Source organism: Macaca fascicularis, chromosome 17 (genome assembly GCF_037993035.2).
Source record: "Macaca fascicularis isolate 582-1 chromosome 17, T2T-MFA8v1.1".
NCBI lineage: Eukaryota > Metazoa > Chordata > Mammalia > Primates > Cercopithecidae > Macaca > Macaca fascicularis.
This window is the reverse complement of record NC_088391.1, coordinates 98,994,059-99,019,245: the sequence shown is the minus strand read 5'-3', so window position 1 is coordinate 99,019,245 and position 25,187 is coordinate 98,994,059. Positions and strand designations below refer to the sequence as shown.

Below are 25,187 nucleotides of genomic sequence, written 5' to 3'. Positions count from 1 at the left end.
AGGAATATAAATCATTCTACCATAAAGACACATGCATACATATGTTCATTACAGCACTATTCACAATAGCAAAGACATGAAATCAACCTAGATAACCATCCACAGTAGATTAAAGAAAATATGGTGGCCAGGCACAGTGGCTCATGCCTATAATTCCAGCACTTTGGGAGGCCAAGACAGGTGGATCATGAGGTCAGGAGTTCGAGACCAGCCTGGCCAACATGGTGAAACCCCATCTCTACTAAAAATACAAAAAATTAGCTGGGCATGGTGACAGGCACCTGTAATCCCACCTGCTCAGTAGGCTAAGGCAGGAGAATTGCTTGAACCCAGGAGGCAGAGGTTGTAGTGAGCCAAGATCGCGCCACTACACTCCAGCCCTGGCAACAGTGTGAGACTCCATCTCAAAAAAACAAAACAAAACAAAAGAAATAAAAAAGGAAATACGGTACATATACACCATGGAATACTACACAGCTATAAAAATTGAAATCATGTTCTTTGTAGCAACATAGATGGAGCTGGAGGCCATTATCCTAAGCAAACTAATGCAAGAACAAAAAAACTATAAACTACATGTTCTCGCTTATTAGTGAGAGCTAAACACTGAGTACACATGCACACAAAGAAGGGAACAATAGATATTAGGGCTTACTTGAGCGTGGGTGGAGGGAGGAGGGTAAAGATTGAAAAAATACTGACTGGGTACTATGCTTATTACCTGGGTGATGAAATAATCCATACCCCAAACCTGTGCGACATGAAATTTCCCCATGCAATAAACCTGCACATGTAGCCACTGAACCTAAAAGTTGGAAAGAAAAAAACAGACAACCATTATCTGCAATATATTCAACAGAAGCATCATCAATTTTTTAAAAGTTAATGATGTAATAAAAAACTTCTGAAAAATATATTATTCTGTCATTCATTAAATTATTTAGATATTGCAGAATTTGTCACTGATTTGATGAAAATTTATAAAACTCTTTTTAAAAAGACTATTTAACAGAAAGCCCGGGACCCTGATCTCAAACATGCAACCTGTTTTTCATCGATGTCATCAATAAACCACTCTGCTCATTATCTTCTTATAAACTAAAATGTACTGCCTATCTATGAAGAATATTTACAACATATTGCCTTAATCTGTAGTCATAATATGTGGACAAAATTAGCATAAACTATCAATATGTAAAGTCCTTATGCCTGCATTATTTTTCTAATTCTTTAATTTGTAAAAATAACAAGAGCAGTCTACTTTGGAAACACAAGTGGTGGCATTTGCTGAGGCATTTAGTAATGGGCAGGAGACTCTAGGATGGCTTACAAACATGGCTTAACAAATGGGTGGTACAACTTTTTGAAGGCAAGAGCCTTCTTTTGTTTACCATTGCACCAGCTGTGGTTATTGAAATAGAATGTGTTGGCAGTGGAGCAGGTAAAACCACGTGTAATTCATATTGAGAAACGTAGGGTCCCTTTCACCACACTTTTGCAGAGATGAGCTATCAAGTACCTCCCTGGAGTTACCACTCAAGCAATCACTGCAATTCCAATTAGTCAGTGTCATAAATGAAAATGACTACAGCCTCTCAAACTCATGTGTGGTTGGAACTTACCTCTCTGTCTTGCATCCACTCAGATAATGTAGGTTAAAAGGAACTTACTTTGAACTAGATTTCCTTTCCTGCAACGTGGTGAGATGGGGCTTTGAGAGTACAAACCACATCTTGGTTCATGAGACAAAGATTTTAAACACGAAGATAGGTTGTCACCTCTGGCGGTATCCACTCTGAAACTGGGTGATGACATTCCAGAGGGGTAGAGGAGATTCCTCATTAGGCAGTTTGTTGTTTTAGAAACATCTTATTCACTTTCACTGTGATTTTGGACTCTTATCTAGAAGCCCTGTCAATTCTGAGGCTTATTTTTGAGAAAAAATTGAAACAATTTATCTTAATTTCCAAGACAGTCAGATTGCCATGTATTATGCAATAGTCTTATCTGAAATGCAAATACAATTGTGGCTGTGTTTTTATTCTCACCAACTCTCTACACCATCCTTCCTTATGCGGTGCTTTCCATTCAGCGTCTCCTGTTCCATGGGCAAGCGGGAGCCTCCACCGTATACTCCCTCCCTCAGAAAAGCCCCTGTGAGCGTTCACCAGCTTCTTATCATTGTAAATGGAGACTGTGGGGTGGTGGTGGGAGCAGCCCGAGGGGTAAAGACCAAACAGCCCTGTCTTCCCTACTCATCCCCAGCTCACACCTCCAGGGTGGTCCCATATGGACATGCCCAGGCCTCAGAAATGATCTTCCTCCTGTACATTTTCTTCCTCATCCATCTCCCTCTTATTCTGTTTTCTTGATGCTGCCACCCAGTTCCTGAATCCTGGCTGCCTTTCAGTCCTGCAAGGTTAAATTTAGGGCAGCCTTCTGCTCTCATGCTGAAGTCTTTGCCCCAGTTGTCTAAATCTTGGAAATATGTATCCTCTGGGGTGGGATATAGTCAGAGCTGTTGTGTTTCTCATTCGCGCTGCTGGATGTCGTTCTGGGACCTGATGGATGGACCCGAGCGGTGTTCTAAAGGCCAGGGTGCCACTCTGCTTTCTCTCTCTTTCGCTTTCTCTCTTGTTTTTTTCCTGTCTACCCAAGATATCTTAAAACAAAACAACAATATAAGATAACAAAACCAGATATTCCTCAGTTTCCGGCCAATTTAGCTTTCAGATTGGTTTTCATTGCTAAAATGAAACCAGACAGTACACTTCTCTTTCCTTCTTTTGAATTCAAATTCAAATTCCTCTTGTTATGTCTGTGTATGTGGGTATAGGCATGTGTGTCTTTTAAGCAAAAGCATTTAGCACGTATAATATGCAAGGTACTATTGTAAGAGTTTTTACATGTGCATATTTTTCCACAAATTCAGTGTTACTAATGTTATAAAATTAGCAGACAAATTGATGTTTGAATGCTAGACCTTCGGCAAAAGACATGAGGCTCTTAACTTATCCTCTACTCCTTCCCTCTAATATCTTCTAATAGAACTGCTACCTAATTTTCAGGACCCAGCACTAAATGAAAGTGTAGGTGTCCGTATTCGTTTGTTTTCACACTTCTGATGAAGACATACCCGAGACCGGGAAATTTACAAAAGAAAGCAGTTTAATACACTCAGAGTCCCACGTGGCTGGGGAGGCCTCACAATCATGACGGAAGGTGAAAGGCATGTCTCACATGCGGCAGACAAGAAAAGAGAGCTTGTGTGGGGAAACTCCCCTTTTTAAAACCATCAGATCTCATGAGACTCATTCACTATCAGGAGAACAGCCCAGGAGAGACCTGCCACCGTAATTCAGTCACCTCCCCCTGGGTTCCTCCCACAGACTGTGGGAATTGTGGAAGTTACATTTCAAGATGAAATTTGAGTGGGGACACAGCCAAGCCATATCAGCACCCTTGCTCAAAAATGATTAAGATTTCCAAGATGGCAACAGTGGAGTATTAAAGTAAGCACAGAGCCTCTCTGAGTGTGGGTCCTTGGACATAGGGGGCATGCCAAGAAGCCAGCTGTGTCTTCAAACATTCCTTTCTAATTGTATATTTTGTTTGTATATGTGTGGCTACAGTGGAAGTCAGGGAATTATTACACCTAAGACAGGATGAGCTTTACTGTAATTTGGCTCATTCAGGCAGCAGGGCATGGGCAGATAAAGCTGTCCCTGAGGAGGAGGGGTATAGTCTGGCCAGGAGAACACAGTGCCCAAGGGCACTGAGAACAAAGCTCAGATCAGCTGTATCTGATATGGAAGATAATGTCAAGGTTGTCAAAGAAGAGCATGGCAATGGGCTATCTAAGGGGAAATTGATACATGGGCTCTATGCCCTGACTGTGTTTGTTTTATGGGAGTCATAGGAGGTTGAATGAGTACGGCACAATAAAATTAATTCTGGAAAGCATCAGTCAAGATGGGCTCAATTACACTGCAGAAACAAACATGCCTATAATGTCAGTGACTTTGGGCAATAGAAATTTATTTGTTGTTCACATTGCTTTTCCATCGTGAATCTCACAGAGCAAGTGGCTGGATGAGGGAGTTCTCTGATCAATATAGTTTCTGAGGGATCTAGGCTGATGGAACAACACACACTGTTTTGAAATTTTTTGATCATGGATCAGAGAGAAAAAAGTATTCTATAGGGCTCAGTTCACAATGGATTAGTCAGAAATAGTCACATGGCCACATTCAGTGACAAGACTGTATCATTCTACCATGTTCCCAGGAGTGGTAAGAACTGGAATGAATTAAATATTCACACAGGGACACAAGTACAAGAATGTGTATAGGAGTATTTATTGTAAAGGGAAAAAGAAACAATACCAATATCCATGGCCAAACATCTATTTGCCCAATGTTTCCATCAGATGGCTAACAGCCATCTCCAAATTAAACCTACTAGAACAATCTATGTTTTGTTCTTCTCCAATTCTTACCATCCTCATCTCAGTCAATAATGCCTTTTCAGTTGATGAATCCAAAAACTTGAAAGTGAATCTCACACCTCATGTTAGAAGATAGCTTGTTTTACCTTCAAAATGCATACAGAACCTGACCATCTCTCACAATTTATCTCTGTGGCCCTAGGGTAAGGGAGGTCTCTAATGAAGTTGCACCCTCATCCTCAAGTGTATTAGTCTATTCTCAAGCTGCCAATAAAGACATACCTGAGACTGGGTAATTTATAAAGGAAAGAGGTTTAATGGATTCAGCGTTCTGCATGGCTGAGAAGGCCTCAGCAAACTTATAATCATGGTGGAAGGGGAAGCAAATACATCCTTCTTCACTTGGCACCAGCAAGGAGAAGTGTCAAGCAAAAGGGGGAAAGCCCCTTTAAAAACCAACAGATCTTGTGAGAACTCACTCACTATCACAAGAACAGCATGAGGGTAACCAGCCCCATGATTCAATTACCTTTCACCAAGTCATTCCCACAACACAGGGGGATTGTGGGAACTACAGTTCAGGATGAGATTTGGGGGGGACACAGCCAAATCATATCGTCGAGTATTTGTATATAGGCCACTTTCCCATCTGGGTGTTTCCTGGCCTCATGCAAATTGCAGTCTGCTCCCCGAACATGCCCTCCCCACCCTCTTTCGTGCAATTTAACAGCACTAACAGTCTGAGTGCAACTTCTCTCATGATTTTTTTTTTGGCTTGGCTTCAGGACTCCTTGTTTTTACTTTTTCTTAATGGTAATTTCTTTTTAGTCTCCCTTGCTTATTCTTCCTCATCTCATGGACTCCTGAATGTTGACATTCAGAATCCATTCTTTCACTGTCTTCTCTGCTCTTTGGGCTTATACCCCTGGTGATCTCATGCAGGGTTTCTATTCCCACCTACGTAGACGGTGTCTCCATTTTGATGTTCACTTTTCAACGAAAATTTAATATGTTCAAAATTGAACTCCCTTCCTGCCCACTCTGAAGCTGCTTCTTCTAGTCTTCCTCATCCTGTTAGAGGATGTTTATTATTCATGTTACTCTGGCTAAGGCTTGGGAGTTATCCTTCATGCCTCTCTTTTTATCTTCTTGCCCCCATGTTTAGAGAATAAACAAATATTGTGGGCTACACTTTTAAAGATATTATACAGAATATGACCATTTTCAATATTCTCATTGTCAACACCTGTGTTTGATTATTAGACCTGTCATAACAAAGTATCACAAACTGGATGGTTGAAAACAAGTACTTCTCACTGTTCTGGAAGCTAGAAGTCTGAGGTCAAGGTGTTGGGAGGTCTTTGCTTACTCGGAAAGATCTAGGTGAGAATCTTTCCTTGCCTCTTTTAGCATTTGGTGGTTGCTGGTAATCCTTGGTGTTTCTTAGCTGGTAAAAGCACCCATCTCATCTCTGCCTTGATACTCACGTGGCCTTCTCCCTGTGTGCATGTCTCTGTTTCTTCTCTTCCTCTTATGAAGACACCAGCCATTAGATTTAGGGGCCTACCCTACTCCAGTATGACTTCACTTAAGTTACATCTTAACTATATCTGCAAAGACCTTATTTCCAAATAAGGTCACCTTTACAGGTACCAGGAGTTGGGACTTTAGCAAATATTTTGGGGAAATATAGAAGTAGTAATAATGATCCAGTGATAACTATCTTTTCCTGGTTGCAAAGTTTATTAGATTTAAATAGTTTTCTTTATTCCTGCTTTGTTGAAAGTGTTTACCATAAGTAAATATTGAATTGTACTTTTCCCCTCCTGGATCTACTGAAGTGATCATGTGATATTATCCTTGAATATTTTATTCAACACAGAACACACAATTCAGCCACCCTACTCAAAGCTACCATGATTCCTTGCCTGGATTATGGCTACAAACCCCTGTTAATCTCCTGCTTTCACCTGTTCTCCTATGTAGACTAAACAGTACAGAATTCACAGTAATTCCCTCCCACTGCTCAGCAAGGTCTTGTAGTCTCAGTGCCCTCCCCTCCCTACCTCTCTAGCTTCATTTTCTACTTTCTCCATGGATCACTGTGGTCCAGGCACCCTGGGACCACTGTCGAGGACCACTGTCCTCGACAAACACACTGAAGGGGTTTTGCTCTCTCTTTCCTCTCTCTCAAATACTCTTCCCCATAACTCTTACTGTATTAGTCTGTCTTCACACTGCTGATGAAGACATACCCAAGACTGGGCAATTTACAAAAGACAGGGGTTTAATTAGACTTATAGTTCCACATGGCTGGGGAAGCCTCACAATCATGGCAGAAGGCAAGGAGGAGCAAATTATGTCTTACATGGATGGCAGGAGGCAAAGAGAGAGAGAGCTTGTGCAGAGGAACTCCTCTTTTTAAAACAATCAGATCTCATGAGACTTATTCACTATCACAAGAACAGCATGGGAAAGACTACCCCCTTGATTCAATTATCTCTCATTCAATTATCTACCACAACACATGGGAATTCAGGATGAGATTTGGGTGGGGACACAGCCAAACCAAATCATTTACATTACCTTCTCCATGCCCTTCTTCAGTGAGGCCTTCCCTGACTGACAGGCTGTATGGTAGTGCTGAGGTTGACGGACTTACAACTAAAGGACCTGGGTTCAGATCTTGCCTTGCCATTTACAGCAAAGGGTTAGGCAATTTACATAACCTCTCAGTTTATGAAATAAGTCCATGAAATAACTGAGTTTATGAAATAACCCTCATCTATGAAATAAGGAAATTAATCGTGGCTTGATCTTTTGGAGTTTCTGGAAAATTGAAATAAATTAACACCTGGAAGGGTCTCTCACACGATATAAATACTTAATAAATATTTGTGATTGTTATTAAAGTATGCACCACATCTTCCTCCAGTAATGCCTTATGTCTGCTACTTTACTGGACTCCATAGTATTTGTCCTCATCTAGCAAACCATATGTTCTGCTTGTTTATTTTTTGCCCCCTTCCCACTAAATAATTACCAGGAATATTGCCTTATAAATATTAGACATTTAATAAATATTATTTGAAAAAATGTTAAAATGTCTAGACTCTTTAGTATAATGTAGAAGTGGTAATAACAATCCAGGGATAATTATCTTGTTCTGGTTTCTTGCCAAGTTTACAAGATTTTTAAAGTTTTCTTTATTCTCAATTTGCTAAAAGTGTTTACCATAAATATTGAATTGTACTTTCTTTCTAGGATTTACTGAGGTGATCATATGATATTCTCCTTTAATATTTTATTATAATCACTTACATCTGTTATTAATATAGATATAAATTTGCAAATATGGATCAAATCCAACTTGGTTATTATGCATGCTCTTTTTAAATATACTGCTGAGTTCAGTTCGCTAGTGTTTTATGACGTTTGCATCTATATTCATGAGTAAGATTGGCTTGTAATTTTTACTTGTAATTCTGCTCTCAGAATGTTTTGGTATCAAGATTATAGAGGAAAATATCAGTTGAACTTGAGAGTATTCTCTCTTTCTTGTTCTCTAAAATAATTTACATAATATAGAAATAGTCTGCCCCTTGAATATTTGAGAAAATTTTCCCATCTGGGCCTGACCATTTTTTTGTGTGTTTAAATTGTAAACTACTTCAACATCTCTAATGGATTCATTTTTGTCTCTTTTATACTGATCAGTTTTTGTCAATTTACATTTAGGAATTTATCTCTAATCTAACTTGTTAAAGTTTATTGACAAAACATTCTTAGTGTTTTTTTTTTTCATTTTTCTCTTTGGCATCTATACATTTGTCCCCATATTCAGTTCTAATATTGTTTATGCTGGCTTGCTGTATTTTTGTTTGAAAATATTGATAATGAAATATTTCACAAGAAACCTTGAGGTTTATATGTGATAAAATAAAAATACTTTACTTTTATGATAAAAGTACCTTATTATATTTATCTCTATATTTATATGTATTTATCTCTATATAAATTTTTTGGCCTTATTGACCTTTTTAATTGCCTGTCTTTTCCTGTTTCTGAATTTCTGCTCTTATGTTTCATTGCTTTCTTCTATTCCTTTGGCCTAGGGGTTTTTTTTGTTTATTTTGTTTTTATCTTGCTTTTGTTTTGTCTTGTTTTTGTATTTTTCTTGCTGTTGGTGCTTAGCTCATAACTTTCAGTCATTTTTCTCATATAATATAAGCATGTACGTTTATAAACTCTATGTATGCACTGATTTTCCTACACTCCAGGGTTTCTTGTGAAGTATTTTGTCATCTAGTTGTAAACATTTTCTGATTTCCGTATGCTTTCTGTTTAAGCCATAAATTATTTAGAAGTGATTTCTTTCCACTTTAATTTCCAAGTGCATATTTTCCTTACTTTTTAATCACTGATTTCTTTTACTAAAGATGCCATAGAGGAACTGTAATTGTTATAAAGCCAAATATTTAAAATGTGCTGAATCTTACTTTATAACTTAGCATGTGGTCAGTCTTCACAGGGTCTGTGCATTAGTTGCTGTATTAATGTTAGTGTCTTGACTTTTGCCCTTGTGCTGTAAGATGTTAACACTGGGAATATAAGTGAAGAATATAAGGGTTTCATTGCACTTTTCTTTCCCATATTTTTAAAAGTCTGAAATTATTTCAAAACAAAAAGTCAAAAAGTTTTAAAAACATGTAAAGTGATTAGCTCAATGCTAAAGAATTTCCTCCCTTCTCTCATATCTATAATCCCACCTGTTGTCTTCCTTTCATCACCATCATCAAACCTCAAATGGTGAGGATTATGAATTCTACATTGCACCTTTGATATGGTTTAGCTGTATCCTCACCCGAATCTCATCTTGAATTGTAGCTCCCATAATTCCCATGTGTTGTGGGAGGGACTGGGTGGGAGATAATTGAATCATGGTGGCAGTTTCCCCAATACTGTCCTTGTGTTAGTGAATAAGTGTCATGAGATCTGATGGTTTTATAAGGGGTTTCCTCCTCCACTTGGCTCTGATTCACTCTTTGCCTGCCACCATGTAAGATGTGCCTTTTGCCTTCCACCATAATTGTGAGGCCTCCCCAGCTATGTGGATCTGTGAATCCATTAAACCGTTTTTCTTTATAAATTACCCAATCTTGAGTATGTCTTTATCAGCAGTGTGAAAACAGACTAATACAACCTTCTAATTACAGCAGAGCGGGGGTTGGGCCCAATATGTGATAAGAGGTTGCTGCCAATGAGATTGCCCTCAGTGATGCCTTTTGTGATCCCTACAAGATGCTTGTCCTGGTTGAATTTTACCACCTCATAGTCAGTTCCTCAGGAGAAGAATGCTTGGCCTGGTATTAGCTTTTCTCAGTTATACATCTACGTAATATTATAAGTATATATATTAATACTCAATATTATACCAATAATATATACTTAATATTGTACTAAAAATCCCACAAAATATACTGTACTGTTGGATAAATTCAACTCTAAAGGTAATAATATAACTGATGTCTCCTTCTAAATAGTTTAAAATGAAGTAGTTAGACAGATGCAGATGTGAACAGATCCTTTTTCAGATATGGAAAATATTCACATTTCCAAACTATCGTATCCTAACACAAATTAATTTATCATGTTTCACCTGATTTTAAAAATAACATTTAATTATACAGTGAGAATGCAAAAGGTGGGTGTTGCTAGACAAACTCAGTCAATGAGGCAAAAGGCAATGAAGGTTTTTATTTGTTAATCCATATTAGCAGCAACACCAGAAAAATCATTAACCACCCCTCCTAGCATTGAAACTCTGACTCCACTTATCGCTTCTTCTTTTTAAATTACAATGTAAAACAAAATGAACTGCAAAATATATTTTATTTGAACTTACTGAAGTTGAAATCATAGGAACCAGATATCTAAACAAAGTTTAAACTTAAAGTTTAGATTTTAAACATAAAATGTAAATGGTTTTCTTTGTTTTGAAAAGTATATCCTTGAAAAGTATTTTGATATAGATGGGAACATTTTCATAGACTGGCATCTACTTTTCCACCTACTGTTTAATGAAGTAAACTGTTGAATGATGTAAACTGTTAAATGAAGTAAACAGTTAAAACTAATGACATAAAAGACAAGCAAAGCAAAGGAAACATGTTATAAAATATAAGTATTACAGCATTCTTAAGTATGGTACTTTATAAAATGAAAACCGGGATGATGTCTTCTGAGATATCAACATATTTATAAGGAGTACATGGTACGTGACATACTTCAGGATGCCAAGAATTTTAATTAAAACTCAACCTCTATAAAGTGAATATAAAACTAATAAGAGGAATATTTTTAAAGGTTGGGATGTGTAAACTATAATAGCAGCAGTTTGAAACAGAAGAGGAAGAAATAAAGAGAAATTACATTACATTAGTATAAATGTATTCAGTAACTTCTGTTGGAGATTATGTTGTTATATATGAACAATTATAGTTATTTTTCAATCAATGCTTTACATGCATAAATTGAAATTACCTGATATTAAATGTTTCTGAAATTCATTATAGGAAATACACATGAGCATAAACAGATGAGGATATTCTCTCTCTCCCGTGAAAAAATGTGTGGGTAATATATTACATCATAGATAGAAATCGCATACTTGAAATAACCATAAAATACTTAAATAGTACATGGATACTATTTTCAGCCAAGTTGTTTCATATTTAAATTTAAACTTTTAGTTATTTCATGTAACTACTGCAAGATTTCTAAAATTTTTATTTTTTACTTTTTGTAATGTTGACCAAAAAGGAGGGAGTGCATTTAACATAAAAATAGAAAATGAATCCTGAGATTTCTCATAAATGTCTTAATGTCCTAGAGATGTGGGCACTGGTTCCATAGTAAATTATGGATGCCACATTTTACAAAATCCTTACTGCCCCTTTGAATTGTGTCCTTCCTCCAAGATAAGAAGCTATGACTCAATTGTTCAGCATGGAATTATAGTGAAAAGCCTTTCTAGTTCTATCTTTCCCTAAATGGGCTCTGGTTTCTTGTAATTCACATGACACTCTTTGGCTGTGGCTGTCTGTTAAATTTCCTGTTTTGGACTAGTTTCAGCAAACCAAAACAAATAGCTCACAGAAAAGCCAACGGTAACTACTTTTTTTTTTTTTTGTGGTATATCCAGTTAGATTCTTTCTTCTTAGAGGTACAGAGAAAGGGAAGAAAATAGTTACAGACATGGTATAAGTAGGTCACAGCAGTTTCAATGCACCAAAAAATGTGACATCTCCATCCAGTGATATTTGTGCATTTTCTCGTGGTATTGCAAGTTGAAGTTCATCTCCTTCTTCCAGTTTTGCAATGCCTAGGAAAAAATGATTTACAAGAACTATAAGTGGTTATACAACAGAAAAGAAAAAAACCTAAATAAAACTATTTTGTTCTGTAAAAAAAAATGTTAACATAGGCATCCACACTTCAGAATATACCAGTTGGCTTCTAAACCATTGCAATTATCTTAGCCTAAAAAAATTTAGAAGAAATAAGCAAAAGGAGTTACAACAGATATGTATGAATTTATCACCTACTCTTTAAAAAATGGAGTTCCCCAAAAGAAGCCCAATATATAACTTTTTAAAAAATTAGGTAAATCATGGCACATCCCTTGATAGAATATTAAATGATTAGTGATGATTTTTATTTAATTTTGTTGACAAGGAAAGTTTTTATAATAATGTTAAATAAAAACATGAAAAATTACACACACATATATATACTAGATATTCCTAATTATATTTTAAACATACATATGAAAAGCATAAATATTAAAAAGTGAAGAAAACACCATTTCTTAAGATACCACATTTATTAATATAGTTTTTCTTGAGAGTTCAGACTATGGGTTTAAGCATTATCTGGATTATTTTTCACAACCTCTTATATTTTGTTTTATTATATAACCACATTTGTCTTCATAATCAAAAACAACAATGAAATTAACTCTTCAAAAATGACCAATAAATCTGTGTGCGACTAATTTACAAGGACAAATGCATCTGTGAATTGGTAATACAAAATACATTCAGGGACTACACTCAATGTATCAAAAGAAAAATGTGAAGGAGAAGAAAGAGGAGGAATAAGGGGAAGAAAAAGAAATGAAGAAATGAACAAACAATAAAACTGTCAGCTGAATTGTCAATAATTGTGGCTTACTATTTTTAGAAAAGTTGCATTGTTTCATTAGCATAGTGAAAATGTACCTACATAAACACATGTATGTTCACGTCTATTCTAACCTAAAGCCCAAAGCATGCAGATTTGCTCAGGCAGCAGCCAGGGGGAGTTTATTTATTGAACATTTACTATGTACCAGGTACCCTTCTGGAAAAACCTACAGTAGTGATCAAGGATGACAAAATTTCTGTCCCCCCTGGGTATGCTTTTTTGTAATGGGCAAAGACAGACTACAAACAAAATAAAGTTTTTTAGGACTTATTACAGGTTATGTGTACACTTTCTAGAATTGACAAAACATTTGTGGACTACCTTAAGCAGTAAGAATAAAATGATTGAGATGTATTTGTTGAGCAGACTTGTCATTATCATAGAGATTGGAAATGAGCTATCATTTTGACAAAGATCATAGCTCACAAAGCATTAAGTAATATTAACTCTAAAGATTAGGTGGGTGTGAACAACTATAGAGTCTATTTAACATTTTAACACTAAGTTATTGGCTATTTCAATTCTTCCAGATTACAGCAATCAGGTATAATTTTTCTAATAAACATTTTATTAACACAATAAGTAATAAGATTCAGCTTTATGTATGTAAGTGGTTCTTTGATATTATGTTGGGTTTCTTAAGTTGGCCATTCACATCTTTTCAGGTTACTATGGAAACATTTTATGTACTTACACTCTAATGTGTAGTTTTAAATGGCTTTAAATAAATTTGCCCTAAAACAGATTAAAATTGCAAGCCTGAAACTTCCTAGGGGACAGGACTCATATACAACAGTAAGCTACTAGTAATGAAAAATATTTTTAAAGTCAGGTGAATTATTCTTAAAGTAAGACACCTTAAGAAATCTAGCAGACTCCTCTAATAGCAAGAAAGTGTAAGAGGAACAGATGATTAGAAAAATGTTTTAAAGAGTTATTTATAAAATTGTTAGTATTAATGAATATAAATAAATAACAGATTGGAGTAGTCTCACCATTTATAAATATTTTGCAACTCCAAACTACTAGTCAGCACTGGGTGAAGGGAAATATCTCTTTATGAAAATTAGGGAATTTTAATTTTATAAACTTCCTCATCTCCCCACCAATGCTATCTGTGGCTGCAGATCCAGAATGACATCATTTTCATTATTAGAAACTATTTGCCTTAGTTTCTAACTGCCTTATTGGGCATTTGTTTGTAAATGCCTTTGAAATACAGTATTTCAAAATGCATAGCCAGTCTCCGTTCCTGCGTGTCACACAGTCATTCATAGTAAACATCTGGAACTGAAGCCATTCCTCAGGGTTCTGGATTTTTACAAAATCAACAGAGAAAATAAATGTCTTTAAGGTAAATATTTTTCTTTAAAACCAGCCTGGATTAATTTTAAATCACCCTTGAAAAATAAAATGAAGGAAATGTTAGCAATTACAGCTGAAACAGACCTGAGGTTTACAAGATCTGCCCTGCTCTCTGCCTCTCACTGCACCTGGGTGCAAAGGTAGGTTTGCTTCTACACTTTCACATTCCTAAGTCACCTGTCTGGTGTCCACTGACACAAGATGTCACCTGTGTGAGAAAGAAGCCATTGTACAACTTTCCCTTACCCTCAAACCCGGCCGGGGCATTTCTTCCACAGCATGCAAGAAGAGGTTTGGTTGCTCCCAGTGTGGAATCAGACTGGCTGGTTTAAACTGAGTCTAAAAATTAGTAGCTGTGTAACCTGGGACAAGTTACGTTACCTCTCTGTGTCTAGATCCTCACTCTCTTAAATGGGAAGATTAAATAAGCATGCATATATAAAATGCAGAAAAGAGTGCCTGGCCAGTGGTAATCACTCTATCATTGTCAGATATTATTATTGTTGTTATTAAGGGTTGAAGAAAATATATTTGAATTTTTCTCAGTGTAGAAGTTACTATGTAGAAGTACTATGTACAATGCAGAAGTTGCTATGAAGTTACTACCCTTTCTAAATGTATATAAAGATGGTAAAGTTATTAGTAATAATTCCATCTTTCTCAATTAAAACAGACTAGCTTATCATTCAAGATTTAAAAAACACAATATATTGAGGAATGCCTTTCTGTCTATTCATATTTTAGGGCACCATCCTTTCATTTTCGCATTTTGCAGCTCAGATTTTTCATCAAACTCTCTTCATTTCACAGTTAGCAGGGTGTGAGAACTATTATTTACCAGCTGAATAGCAGGAATTATTGGGTAGTGTTTCAGGCATATTTTGAATACATCGAAACAAAGTCACCAGACTCAATTCATCCCCAAAGACATGGACTTTTTTCCTCTGAATTAGATGTCCCATGGCATAGGTCTTATCAGTGTATAAAACCTGAGAAACAAACCAAAAAACTTTGTCAGAAATGAACACAAAATGGGAGGCTTCAGACAGTAACATCAGAATTAGGGTTTGAACCTACCTGACCATATATAAAAAAGTAACCAGTTTCTTTGACCAATATTTTATTCTCTTTTTCTTCTAGGGCACTTCCCCTTTTAAAGCTGAGAAGCCATGGAACAAATGTGTAAGATCCTGCAATGAAGAGAATCATTTATAAGGAAAGAAACCAAGAAAGGCAGTTTTCACCTCCACCTCCATTTAGTTGTTAAGCTACCTCTGAAACTTAGAAGATAATTCCATCCTAAAAAAAAAAACAAAAAACAGAAGAAGAAGAAGAAGACAAGTCACATTACTGCATTGGATTCTTTGCCATCACTTATATATTAACCTGGGTTAATATATCAGATACAAGAACCCAAGAGCTAACCCTTTATATGAATGTCTGGGTTTTCCCTTTATTGGTCTATATTTCGGCTATTTCATAATAAAGGCTGGTCTGGATAAGAGAGTTTGAAGCAAAAAGTGGACAAAATTTCTCTGAATAACACACTAGTAGAGATTTTCCTTTGATTCTCAGAGAGGAAAGAGTATGTGAAGAGTTTGGCAAAAGGTTTCCGGAGGAAGAAATCTCTCCATTCCTTGGCCCAAATGTGGCAACAAAAGGGAGCCTATGGGAGAAAGAAGAAAGTGACTAAGACACAACCTTTACTAAGAACAGTCAAGGAACTTTGTAACAATGATCTATGATATTTGAGTTTCAATGGCTTCTGCTCAGTTCACTGATAATTCTCCTCTATTACCCATCAAAAATCACTTGGGGAGTGACAAGGAGGCTGCTGTGCTCAAGGGTGAGATGAAAGGGACAGAGGGAAGACAGTAGCCATCAGCGAATAGGCACATGGGGGACTACATTGCTGAGCCAGAATCTGTAAGTGCGTTCGGACATCAAAACCCATTAAGAGAGCAGAGACACTCCTTTCCTGTGAATTCATACTTTACATTCCCTGGATTTCTCATGGGTGTGTCATGTGACTATCTGAGTAAAGGGTGAGCCCTAAGGCTAGAGGTTGGGAAATTTGGGGAGTGTAAATTAAGTGATGTAAAATGAATAAAATGAAGATTAGATGGACTGTAATATAAGGATAAAATAGTAAAACAGAGCTGTGGAAGTTAGTCTAGAATCATACTTTAAATGTCCCTGTATAATTGGTAATGGTGGACCATACCTGTGTCCAAATTTCATCCTGATCATAGCAAAAATGAAAACAAAATTGATAATAAAATTCAGAGTCCACAACAGACAATAGGCTAGAAGCCAAAGAAGATAACAATTTTTCTAGAATTGAGATTAAAGAGCATTTTTTTCCTGTGGGTTTTCATGAGGGGCACAGGATGATGTGGTAGTTAACAACGTGCTCACATTCCGTACATACAACTGCCAAGTGTACGTGCCTTCTTCACATAGTGTTTCCAAGGCAAACCAAGTATATTTAAACTTTTTCCAAATAAAATTTTTTTGATCTTATGTTTTAATTGACAGATAAAATTGTACATATTTGTCATGTACAACATGATGTCTTGAAATATGTAGGCATTGTGCAATGACTGAGTCAAGCAAATTAAAATATATGTTACCTCGTATAGTTGGCATTTTTGTGGTGAGAACACAAGATCTACTCATTTAGCATTTTTCAAGAATACATTTCGTTAACTGTAGTCACCATGTTGTACAGGAGATCTCTTGAACGTATTCCTCCAGTCTAACTGGAATTTTGTAACCTTGACCAACATCTTTTCACCCCCACCCCCACCACCCAGCCACTAGTCAACACCATTCTACCCTCTACTTCTTTGAAGCTGACTTTTTTTAGATTCCACATATACATCAGATCATGTAGTATTTGTCTTTCTGTGCTTATTTCACTTGTTCTAATGTCCTCCAAGTTCATCCATGTTACTGAAAACAACAAGGTTTCCTTCTTTTTATGCTGAATAGTATTCCACTGTGCATATATCGCACATTTTCCTCATCCGTTCATCTGCAGATGGATACTTAGGTTGATTTAGTATCTTGGCTATTGTGAATAATTCTGCAATAAACATTGAAGTACAGATATCTCATCTATGGTCACATCACTCTGAATGTACTGTATCTTGTCTGACCTCAGGAGCTAAGCAGGGTGGGGCATGGTTAGTCCTTGGATGAGAGATATCTCTTTGACACACTGATTTCATTTTCTTTGGATATATACTTGGTAGTGGGATTGATGGATCGTATAGTATTTCACTTTTAATTTTTAAAGAAACTTTTATACTATTTTCCATAATGGCTATACTAATTTATATTCCCAGTCCAAATAAGATTCTTGAGGGAAGAATGTAAAATCAGAACCACATATTTCTGATTGTTTCTAAGGAGTAAGAATCCTAGGTGACAACAAAACAAACTACATTGTAAATTCAAGTTGAAATAAATAACATTTCCTTAGTCAGACCTTTGAGTTCCTATTACCACAGACAGAGGGAGGAAAGATGTCAGGGAGAGTGGGGAGGAAGGATGGAGGATCTATGAGTGGATCAAGAAACTTCCCAGGTCTTCTTCAGCACATGCTCTTGTCGACCTGCGCTTCTTGCTCACTCCCAGGAGCCACGTCCATCACTGTTTCTCACCAAGGGTGAATGTGCCCTGATATGGGCAGGTCTCATCACCCTAATTGGCTTTTCCCAAAGAAGGGAACATTCTCCTTAAAAGAAAAGCCCTCTTGTATAGTAATAGTTAACACAAGATCACCTCAATGACAAATTACAAATGCAAAATCATCATCGCCTCTTTTATGATATAATTTCAGTGAAAAGATTATCATAAAATAGTTTTTAACTTTGTTTAAATGACATAATGTCTGCCAAGCACTTTTTGGAGTGCTGAAAAATGAGGAAGAGTTAATACAGTTACTGTCGATATTGTAAAACACAAACTGATGACTTCACCAAGGCAGTTGCTTTCATAGCTTAATGATATTCATTTGATGCTTGGAGTGAGAGAGATGTTAAAAAACTAATACACTTGATAGATACTAAATTTTCTGAGCTAAAGGGCCCTTTGTGTTTGGTTCCGTCATTTTCCCAGGGCTTAACATCATGACTGACCCACTGTAGACATGCAGCAAATATTTATTAATTAATTCAAATTTAAACATAATATAATTCAAAATAGCAATGTACTGTAAAAATTAATCACAAGTATTCAATTGTTTTTTTAAAGCATTTTACTACCAAGTTACTGAAATTCTTGTAATGAAATGCCTTCCATCATAGAGCTAGTATATTCTCTTAAATTGAAGTAAAATACAAATTTCTAAAACCACTTGTTTACATCTGGCTAGAGATATTTGTTTACTAAAATTTTCATAATAATTTAGATTGATTTCTTAGATTTTTTTACATTCAACTAATATCTATATAATTAAAGACCCACTTCTTAGTAAATGTCACTGGTGTATTGTCAGCATAGAAAATAAAACAAGTACATAGTAGGTCTCTATTCTTAATGTCTCTTAATATTTTATTTAGGCATTTTATCATCTCTTCTGGCAATAATCTTATTAAAGTGATAGAGAACATGTTTACTTATTTTTATTTTTAGTTATTGTCTTTATTCCTCCCACATCCACACACACACATATGCACAACCACATACTTACCTGGGCTCTCTGCAAACAGGAGATAAAGACTAAGGTTAACCGCAGACAGCCTAGTGAAGGGTTGAAGAAATACCCCGGTTCAGAGGCTGTTTGTAAACACCAAGAGAGATTTTTATTTTTGTTTTTCGACTTCTAATGTTTAACAAAATCTCTGTCAGGATGAGGATTAGCAATAAAATAATCTCTATCAGGCCAAGAAAACAGATAATAGAAGAAAGACTCCTGTGTCCACACAGGACAAGGAATAGAGTCTAGGCGAAAAAAAAAAAAAAAAAGTACTTTGGAAAAATTACTAAACAAGAGAACAACTGCAGTCCACATCAATTAACAACAGAAAACCCTGAGGATGGGAGTAATTTTGAGTTCCAGATTTGCTACATTGTAACATCCAAACTGTCCAATTTTCAAGAAGAAACTTCAAAGCATACAAAGAAAGAAAATTATTAACTACTCAGTGGACCAAAAGAATAAAGTCATTATTACAAGATTAATACTCAATAGGGAATCACTTTTCTACCAGTGATCTAACACTTTTCTACCAGTAATAAACAAGTGGAATTTGAAATTAAAAATATAATGGCATTTAGATGATTACCTCAAAAAATGAAATACTTAGGAATAATCCAACAAAATATGTAAAAGATTTAAATAACTAAATAAATGGAGAGATACTCCATGTTCATAAATAGGAAGACTTAATATTGTCAAGGTGTCATCAGTTCTTCCTGTAGATTCAATGCAATGGTGGTTTTTGTTTTGTTTTGTTTTGTTTTGTTTTTTTTTTTCTGAGTCTTGCTCTGTCACCCAGGCTGGAGACAGGGGCACGATCTTGGTTTACTGCACCTTCCGCCTCCTGGGTTCAAGTGATTCTCCTGCCTCAGCCTCCGGAGTAGCTGAGACTACAGGCATGCACCACCATGCCCGGCTGGCTAATTTTTGTATTTTTAGTAGAGAGGAGGTTTCACCACATTGGCCAGGCTGGTCTCAAACTCCTGACCTCATGATCCCGCCTTGGCCTCCCAAAGTGCTGGGATTACAGGCATGAGCCACTGTGTCCGGGCGACTCAATGCAATCTTAATCAAAATCAAAGCAAGTTGAATATCAACAAACTGAGTCTAAAGAATATATGGAGAAGCAAAAGATAGAAATGCCAACATAATATTAAAAGATAAGAACAAAGTGGGAGAACTAACACTACTCTACTTCAAGACTTACTATAAACCTACAGTAATCAAGACAATGTGGTATTATTGAAAGAAGAGAAAAACAGATGATCGAAACAATATAAAGAGCCTAAAACTAGACTCACATATAATCAACAGATCATTGACAAAGGGCAAAGGCAATATGATAAAGAGAAGATAGTTTTTTTTTTTTTTTAAAATAGCACCAGCACAACTGAATATCCACATGTTAAAAATAAATAAATAAATTGAAACACACACATTGATTTTAATAAGATTTGGAATCTTTTTGCCTTTACCCCCCTTGAAGTTTACTGAACTTTTTAGATGTGTAAATTTATGACTTTCTTCAACATTGGAAAGAGTTTGGCCATTATTTCTCCAAATATTCTTTTTTCAAATTTTATCTCTCTTCTCCTTCTGTGACTCTCATAATGCTTATGTTTAATGTATCCTGGGGGGTCTCTTATAACCTGTTCACTTTTCTTTATTCTTTTTTAACTTCATTTTTAGAGCCATTTTAAATTCACAGAAAAACTGAGAGGAAGGTACAGTGATATCTCATAGACCTCACACTCCCTACAAATGTATATCCTCCTCCATTATCAAAATCCCCCACCAGAGTGGTACATTTGTTACAGTTGATAAACCTACACTGATATATCATGGAGGAAACTTAAATTTCTATTACTAAAAAAAAAAAAAAGAAGTGAAAATAAAAATGTTACATACTGTGCAATTCCAACTACATGGCACTCTGGAAAAGTTAAAACTATAGAGACATTTTAAAAATGCCACTTCCAGGGGATAAACAGCAGAAAAGGAAAGGTAGTTGGAGTGAAGCACAAAGAATTTTCAGGACAGTGAAAATACTCTAATACTACAATGGTGAATACATACCATTATACATTTGTGCTAATCTATAGAAAGTACAACACTAAGGTGAACCCTAATGTAAACCCTGGACTCTGGATGATAATGATATATTAGTGTAGGTTTATCAGTTGTAACAAATGTATCACTGTGGTGGGGGATTTGATAATGGGGGAGGATATGCACCAGTAGGGAATATGAGGTTGATGAGATATCTCTCTACCTTCCTCTCAATTTTTCTGTGAATCTAAAATGGCTCTAAAGATAAAGTTAAAATAGAAAAGAATAAAGAAAGGTGAACAGATTATAAGAGACCCCCAGGATACATTAAGCAGATGAATATATGCATTACGAGAGTTACAGAAGAAGAGAGAGAAAATACGAAAAAGGAATATTTGCAGAAATAATGGCCAAACTCTTTCCAATGTTGAAGAAAGTCATAAATGTACACATCTAAAAAAATTCAGTGAACTCCAAGAAGGGTAAACACAAAAGATTCCTACCAAGACTTATTAAAATCAAGCAATTAAAAGATAATGACAAGGAGGAGATCTTGAAAGCAGAGAGGCAATTCATCAAATATAAAATATGCTCAATAAGATTAAAAGCTGATTTGTCATCAAAAACCATGGAGGCCAGAAGGCAGGGGAATTACATATTTAAAGTACTGAATGAAAAACACTGTCTACCCTGTATTCCATATGTGGGAAAATATCCTTAAAATGTGAAGAAAAATTAAGTTATTCTCAAATAAAGAAAAACTGAGGGAGTTCATTGGTAGCAGACTTACCCTGTGAGAAACGCTAAAGTAGATAGAAATTTAAAAAAAACAAACAAACAAAAAAACCAAAACAAAACACTAAGTGAGAACTGAAAGATATATGAAGAAATAAAGAATAGAAGTAAAGGTACATACGTAGGTAAATATAAAAGCCATTGTAAGTGTATTTTTAGTTTTTAACTTCTCTTTTGTTTCCTATACTATTTAAAAGACAAATACATAAAATAATAATTATTAATTTATGTTAAGGGCTTACAGTGTTTAAGGGTATATTTTGTGACAATAACAACATAAGAGAGAAGCTAAGTTGTTATCAATTCAAACCACAGTGTTATAAATTTAGGATGTTTATTGTAATCACCAGAATAACAACCATGATAATAACTTCTTAAGATGCACAAAAAGAAATTAAGAGAAAAACAAAATGGTGTACTTATAAAGGTATATTAAAAACAAAATAAAGAAGAAATAAAGGAATTGAGGAACAAAACTTACAAAAAAACAAACAGCAACATAGTAGTTCTTTCCTTATCAGTAATCACTTTAAATATAAATGAACTGAATTTAAATTTGGCAATTAAAATACAGAGATTGGCAAAAAAAAATTTTAAAAGCCCAAACTCATGATCTAATTATATTCTGCCTACTAGAGACTCACTTCAGATTCAAAAACACCAACAGGTTTTTGTGTTTCAAGGTTTCAAGATCAAAGGATGACAAATATGCCTCCTTGCCAATAGCAGCCAAAGGGAACAGGATGGCTAATACTGATATCAGAATAAATACATGTTAAGTCAAAAATTTTTATGAGACAAAGAGAGTATTAAATATTGATAATAGAGTTAATTTATCAAGAATACCTAATAATTATAAACATCACTCAACAGAACCTCAAGATATAAGCAGATATTGGCTGAACTGAAAGGAGAAATAGACATTTCTACAGTAACAGCTGAAGATTTCAGTGTCTCACCTGAAGTAATAGCTAGACCATCTAGGGAAGAGATCAATAAGGCAACAGTGAACTTCAACAACATTGTAAACTAACTGAACCTAACAGACATATAGAAAACACTCCACCCAAAATCAGCAGAATACATATTCTCAAGTGCACATGAACATTCACCAAGATAGACCATGTTGTGCAACAGAATAATTCTCATTAGATTTTAAAATATTTAAATTCTACAAATTTAAATTTTAAAATATTTAAATTCTACAAAAGCATATCTTTTATTTTAAAAAGATATGCTTTTCATCCTTTGACCTTGAAACCTGTTTATGTTTTTCCGTCTGAAATGAATCTCTGGTAAGCATTCATTCTAGCTACCTTCAATAACATAAGGAAAATTGGAAAACTCACAAATAAGTGAAAATTGAACAAATTCTTAAACAACAAATTGATCTATGAATAAATCCTAGAAGAAAATAGAAAATACTTTGAGATGATTGAAAATAAAAACACAACATAGCAATATTCATAGGAAGCAGTGAAAGTAGCACTCAGAAAGAAACGTACAACTGTAAATGCCTATGTCAAAAAATATCTCAACTCAATATTCTAAGTTCAGCTTAAGGAAACAGAAATAGAAGAGGAAACTAAACCCAAAATTGACAGAATGAAGAAAATAATAAAGATCAGATAATATAATAAAGAAGGTAATAATAAAGAAAGTAGATGGAATAAACAATGGAAAAAGGGTTGGGTGCGGTGGCTCACACCTGTAATCCCAGCACTTTGAGAGGCCAAGGCGGGTGAATTATTTGAGGTAAGGAGTTGGAGACTAGCCTGACCAACATGGTGAAACCCTGTCTCTACTATAAATACAAAAAAAAAAAAATTAGCTAGGTGTGGTGGCACATGCCTGTAGTCCCAGCTACTTGGGAGTCTGAGGCAGGAGAATCACTTGAACCTGGGAGGCGAAAGTTGCAGTGAGCCGAGATCGCACCATTGCACTCCAACCTGGGTGATAGATACTCCATCTCAAAAAAAAAAAAAAAAAAAAAGAACAGGAAAAGACTGGAAACAGTAACACTGAACATTGGTTTTTTGAAAAATATGAACAAAGATGACAATCATATAGCTACATTGACCAATAAAAAAGACTCCAATTAATAAAATCACTAAAGAAACGGAGGCATTGTTAATGGCCTATTAGAAATAAAATGTTTATACCTTTTTATTATTTATAATAATTGTACTCCAACAAATTAGATAATGTAGATGAAAGGGACAAATTCCTGGAAACACACAAACTACCAAAATTGACTCAAAAAATAAATTTAAAAATCTAAACAGACCTATAACCAGTATAGAGTTTAAATTAATCCAAGTCTTCCCTCAAAATTCATAACTAGATGACTTTATTGGTGAATTTTACTAGACATTTAAAGAAAAATTAACATCAATCTTCTCAAACTCTTCCACAAAACAATAAAAGAGAAGGGAACAATTCCTAACTTGTTCTGTACATCTAGAATTACACTGATACCAATGCCAGACAAAGACACCACAAAAAACTACAGGCCACAATCAATCATGAATATAAATGTAATAATCCTCAAGACTACCCTAACATCAGAAACAAGACTATGCCTGCATTTACCACTGCTATTCAACATATACCGGAAATTTAAAAAAAATCCAAATGCAAGGAGAGTAGTAAAACGATCTCTATTTGCAAATATCATAATCCTATATGTAGAAAATTTTCAGCCAGGTGTGGTGGCTCACGCCTGTAATATCAACACTTACTGGTATTACTTATTGGTAACACTTATTGGGAGGCTGAGGCAGGCAGATCTCTTGAGGTCAGAAGTTTGAGATCTGCCTAGCCAACATGGTGAAACCCTGTTTCTACTGAAAATACAAAAATTAGCCAGGTGTGGTGGCGCGCCCCTGTAATCCCAGCTACTTGGGAGGCTGAGGTACAAGAATCACTTGAACCCTGGAGGCAGAGGTTGCTGTGAGCCCAGATCATGCCATTGCACTCCAGCCTAAGCAATGGAGCGAAACTCCATGTTAAAAAAAAAAAAAAAAAATCCATGAATTTACAAAAAAATCTACTAAAACTAATCAATGATTTCAGTTAAGTTGCAGGGTACAAGATCAACACTCAAAAATCTGTTGTGTTTCAATAACCAGGAATGAATAATCTAAAAATGAAATTTTAAAAAAGAATCCTATTTAGAGTAGCATCTGTTATGGACTGAATATTTCTGTCACCCAAAATTGATATGTTGAAATTTTAACTTCCAATGTGATGGTATTAGGGGATGGTGCCTTTGGGAAATAATCAGGTCATGGTGGCACAGTCTTTATGATGGGTTAGTGTACTTACACGAAAAGACATAAGAACTTGCTTTTGTCTCTGTTCTCAGCCATGTGAAAACACAATGAAAAGACCACCATTCACAAACCAAATCTGTTGGCACCTTAATCTTGAATTCTCCAGCCTCCAGAAGTGTGAGAAATACATTACTATTGTTTAAGCCACTCAGTCTACTGGAATTTGTTATAGCAAACTGAACTGACTAAACAGCATTCAAAAGAACGTAACACCTAAGAGTAAATTTACCCAAGGACATAA

At 35.5% G+C, this 25,187-nt stretch overlaps 1 protein-coding gene across 2 annotated transcripts in view; it reads right to left on the bottom strand.

Annotated features, from left to right (window-relative positions):
- Positions 1 to 10,189: 10,189 nt before the first annotated feature.
- Positions 10,190 to 25,187, bottom strand: part of TNFSF13B (TNF superfamily member 13b) — a 91,845-nt gene continuing 76,847 nt past the window's right edge. For both annotated transcript variants that reach the window (XM_005586224.5, XM_045377416.3), the window contains 3 exons: positions 15,137 to 15,249; positions 14,898 to 15,048; positions 10,190 to 11,831 (listed from right to left, as the gene is read on the bottom strand). In XM_005586224.5, the coding sequence (XP_005586281.2) occupies positions 11,719 to 11,831; positions 14,898 to 15,048; positions 15,137 to 15,249 (377 nt within the window). In that variant the 3' untranslated portion in view covers positions 10,190 to 11,718. The remainder of the gene's footprint in view (positions 11,832 to 14,897; positions 15,049 to 15,136; positions 15,250 to 25,187) is intronic.